Here is a 4552-nt window from a genome sequence, read left to right as displayed (position 1 = left end):
ATACTGGAAGTTCAAATGTAAAAAATTCGAACTCCAGTATATAATGCTGGAATATTTTCCGGATTTTGAACAGTGTTTTCGTTCATATTTATCTTTCTATAAAAAGTGGCTAAATTTCGATTACTTTTAAAACTGTGACTATTTTCAATTACCACTTGTAAATCTGGGTATTTGTGAATTTCACCCATTAGGTTGTATATGATGGTCTTAGGTCTACAACTCAACATGGCGAGTGCCTCTTAGTGATTGCTGAATATAAAGATAACAGAATAAAAATCCTCATTAACTTAATTAACCTGCAACATTCTCTAATAAAACATGATTGTCTCATTCAATCACTTCCGGTCGTCTCAAATAACTTAATTAACCTGAAACATTCTCTAATAAAATATGATTGTCTCATTCAATCACCTCCGATCGTCTCAAATATAACAGTAACAAGTCTTCAGTGAACTTACAACTTTAAAACAAGATCAAAATAAAACCAAGAAAAATATGATAATTTCATTAATTGAAATCGGAAAACCTATATATTTTGATGGCTAAGAGAATATAATCTAAAAAGCTGATGGCTTCTTTTTAATGTTGGTGAAGACGGATAGGAAGTCCTTTTTCTGGTGTAGGCATCATATCACCAACAACCTTCTCATCTGGTGCTAGTAATTCCCACTTATATTTCACTACTACATTGTGAAGAAAAGTTAAAATTGCAAGGCGAGCATACTCTTTGCCAGGGCACATTCTTGGTCCACCCCCAAATGGCACGTACGTGTATGGAATTGGCTCGTCGCGTTTCTCGTATCTTGATGGATCAATCTCTTCAGGGTCTTGAAAATATGCAGGATTTTTGTTTGTGCTGCTTGCTGTCCAGTAAACCTATACATGTCAAATTAATTACTTTTAGTTTTTTTTTTTTTTTAAATATTTGTAGATTGATGTACTTGTTTCTGGTGTAACTGCTTAAGATAGCATTTCATTGAACTGATCATTGAATGGATGTATACAGTGTATTATGAAGTAATCAAAAACAAGCTAAGGTTGGTGGAATTTCGTCGCAAAATGTTCAGATTAGTGGATCATTACGGAACTTTTGACTTTTGAACCAATTAATTATTAGGTTGAGATAAGATGTATTCTCAAGTGGTTACGGTCCAAGTACTTTTTTTTTTTCAAAAAAAAAAAAAAAAAAAAACTTCAAACCATTTGGACAGTATTTGGTTGCGGTTGAAAAAATGAGTATTTGAGATAGACTATAGAGATTAAAAAAGCCTATATGGGTTTTAAAATTGTGATCAAACATACATTTCACTTGAAAAAAATATAGTGAAAAACGTTATTTTACATGAATGCCCCAAACTAATTTTTCAAATTTAAGTCTTTTATTTCAAGTTGAAACTAAACTAAAAAGAGCAGCCCGGTGCACAAAGCATCCCGTATTCACGCAGGGTTCAAGAAAGGGCCGCACCTCAAGGGCTATGATGTAGATAATCTACCCTACTGCAAGTATTAGTGGCTGTTTTCACGGCTCGAACCCCTAACTTACAGATCACACAGAGACAACTCTATCAGCTCGAACCCTTGACCTATAGATCGCAGAGAGACAATCTACTGTTGCCATGAGACTCCCTTCCAGGTAGAAACTAAACTATCAAGAAATGTAAAATAAATAATGAGATGATCAAAGTAAATGGAAGTACCTTCCAACCCTTGGGGATAGAGTAACCAGCATAGGTGAAGTCTGTTAGCACTTGTCTAAAAGTACCTTGAAGAGGTGGAGTTAGCCTCATTGTTTCACATATCACATTCCATGAGTACTTCATTTTTTGCATGTCCTCCCATTCCAACACTTCTCCTGCCTTCTTCGCCCCTGCAATCTCCTTTTGCTCTGTATTATAAGAGAATTTAATTAAGTTTTATAAATCGATAAAATAAATAATTAGTCACACTTATAAACCTTTATGATAAATATTAATCCATAACCTAATAAGATCTAGTACCAACTAATTAACTTGTTATCATAGGTTAATATTCACTGAAATGTAAAAATGATTTATTAACAATATATAGCTTAAATTTATTTCTCTCAGACTCGAATTTTTTTACTAAATATATGTACTAAAACTGTACGGAAACGGATAAGTAGGAAAAAATGACACTGCTTAACATAAATATCTTGGTGTGTTAGTTATGTGCTTGATTTTGCTCTAAGAGGTCAAAGGTTTAAACCTCAACTAGCATTTCTTTTGCAAATATTTGAGAGAGCCTTTATGGTTAAAAATTGTGATGAAGTAGAATTGAACTCAAGACCTTTTCTAACTTAATACTCAACAAAACCAACAGACTAAGACTATTTCTTATTTAAAAGTGTGATAATCAAAGTTATATTTCGGTTGTTCTATAAATTTCAACATCGCTTATAAAAATTCCCCGCCTTTTAATAAGAAACCATCAATTTATGCTGGCTATGAAACAAGGCAATTGTTTCTTTTTCTTTCCTTTTGACAGATGATTTTTATTGGTAATCTAATCATATACTATGAAAAAAATATCATGAAAACTTATACACGCTACATTCAAGACTTGGCCTAGATTATTTACCTATCCCAAATTATATTGGAACTTCATGTCCACTAGAAAGGTCTACATGCAAAAGAGAATTTGTGCAAATCTTTTAAAAACTAAGTAGTATAATTATAAGCAACTATCCATAATTGGTGGTGGTAAGTGGAAATAATAAGAAAATAAAAGGAAAAGAAATGAATAAATAAATAAAAAAGTGAGACGAAGAGGATGTACATACCAGTCAAAATCTTTTCATAGATATCAGATCTCTGTCCAACATATTTCATGAGAAAGGTTATGGTAGTAGCAACAGTGCTATATCCAGCAACTAATAGTCCCATAATTTTATCAGCAATTTCATTCTCAGACATAAACTTCCCTTTACTATCCGTAACAACTATCATATGACACAATATATCTTGCATTTCCACTCCATTTGCCATTTCTTCTTTCTTCTCTTTTATCACACCTATAAGTTCCCTTCTAACGGCAATCGCCGCCTTATTCGCTCGATAAAACGCCGTCCCTGGAAAATTCAAAATCATCGTATGTAACCCTAAAGTAATGTCATCAAAATAATTCACGAGTTTCGTTATCCTTTCTGAATTATTTGTCCCTAGAAAGAAACGACAAGCAAGTGTTAATGTCAAAAATTTAGCAAAAGGATAGGTTTTAATCTCATTTTTGCCTTCCCAATGAGATTTCAAAAGCTCTTGTGTTATTAAATCCATTTCTCCCAAGTATCTGGTTAGAGCTTCGGGTTTTAAAAACCCGGGTTGGCGAATCATAACCCGAGTAGACTGAGAAGGAGAAGGAGAAGGAGAAGAAGAATTGGATTGGTAGGATTGGAAAAGTTTTTGCATGGAGTGAGTACGAAATGCAGTAAAGAGTTTCTCTTCGTTTGAGAAGAGGAATTTATGACCATTAGGGCCACAAATTACTGCTGTTTTTTCTCCCATTATTTTAGTCTTGAAAATATCAGGAGAGTATTTCTTCATCCTATCACTCACAAACTTTTCAGGATTACTAAACAAGAAGTCTATAGCTTCGCCTATTACAGGCCAACCAAAACTACCAGGGGGGAGTTTGGTTTTATTAGAAGAACGACGTTTGTGGACAATAGCAGTGAGGATTAGAGAGAAGAGAACAACGACAAGGGCGGAGGGATCAAAAGAATCCATGGATGGATGCTTATTTTTACCTTGTTCGTACTAAGAACTTAATTAGATGTGTTAGGCTGCTAATTAAGTTTGGTGGATGCGTGCTAATTATATAGAAGAGGGTTGAACTAATTTCGAAAAACATAGAAATCAACAAATAATTATTTAAATATATAGACTGACAGTGTAAACATTTAAAAAACCGACACATAAATAAGTTGATAAACGAATAGAAAAGACTTGTACGGTTTATGGAATTCCTGACTCCAAGAGTTAAAAATAACAAGTTTTTCTTTCTCAATTGATTGTCTTACTTTGAAGTAACTAGTTCCACTTATTAAGGACACTTTATAATTAAGTGAACTGATCGTGTAAATATATTTACGTGGAGATAGCAATGGCAGATACGAGTTTGGTCGAATCCAATTGCTTTGATCCAAACAATATATTTATTTTAAGAAATTCATTAAATATATACAAATTATTAATTTAGATCCAGTAACTTATGAACTATCATCTCGAACTCATAAACTTCAAATTGTGGCTTCACTGATCTGCAAAACATGTTACCAATAGTCATCATTTAAAGCGACCGAATAGTTTTAAAAAAAAAAAAATTTAAGCTGTGAGTGCATAGAAGTTTAATTCATTAATAAAGTCAACTTGACATCTAATAGACAAACCTGTAAGTCTCACAATTCGGTAGTCGATCGAATGATGGAAGTAGACTGGAAAAAGAAGTCTTTCTTTTGTGTGTGGAAATTAAAAGATGTCTTTTTTCGGAGAAAGATGTGTAGGACTTCATTTTCAGAAGTATAGAAAACTAGCAA

At 33.1% G+C, this 4552-nt stretch overlaps 1 protein-coding gene across 1 annotated transcript; it reads right to left on the bottom strand.

Moving 5' to 3' along the window:
- Window positions 1-379: 379 nt before the first annotated feature.
- LOC109239546 (beta-amyrin 28-oxidase-like) lies at window positions 380-3820 on the bottom strand. Its single transcript, XM_019406125.1, has 3 exons — window positions 2801-3820; window positions 1698-1885; window positions 380-876 (listed from the first exon to the last, which is right to left on the bottom strand). Exons 1-3 carry the CDS (start codon window positions 3741-3743, stop codon window positions 580-582), a joined length of 1428 nt encoding a protein of 475 aa, XP_019261670.1. The 5' UTR covers window positions 3744-3820; the 3' UTR covers window positions 380-579.
- Window positions 3821-4552: the final 732 nt, after the last annotated feature.

Source organism: Nicotiana attenuata, unplaced genomic scaffold (genome assembly GCF_001879085.1).
Source record: "Nicotiana attenuata strain UT unplaced genomic scaffold, NIATTr2, whole genome shotgun sequence".
Classification (NCBI taxonomy): Eukaryota; Viridiplantae; Streptophyta; class Magnoliopsida; order Solanales; family Solanaceae; genus Nicotiana; species Nicotiana attenuata.
Note: the sequence above shows the minus strand (reverse complement) of the source record. Positions and strands in the feature narration are given on the sequence as shown.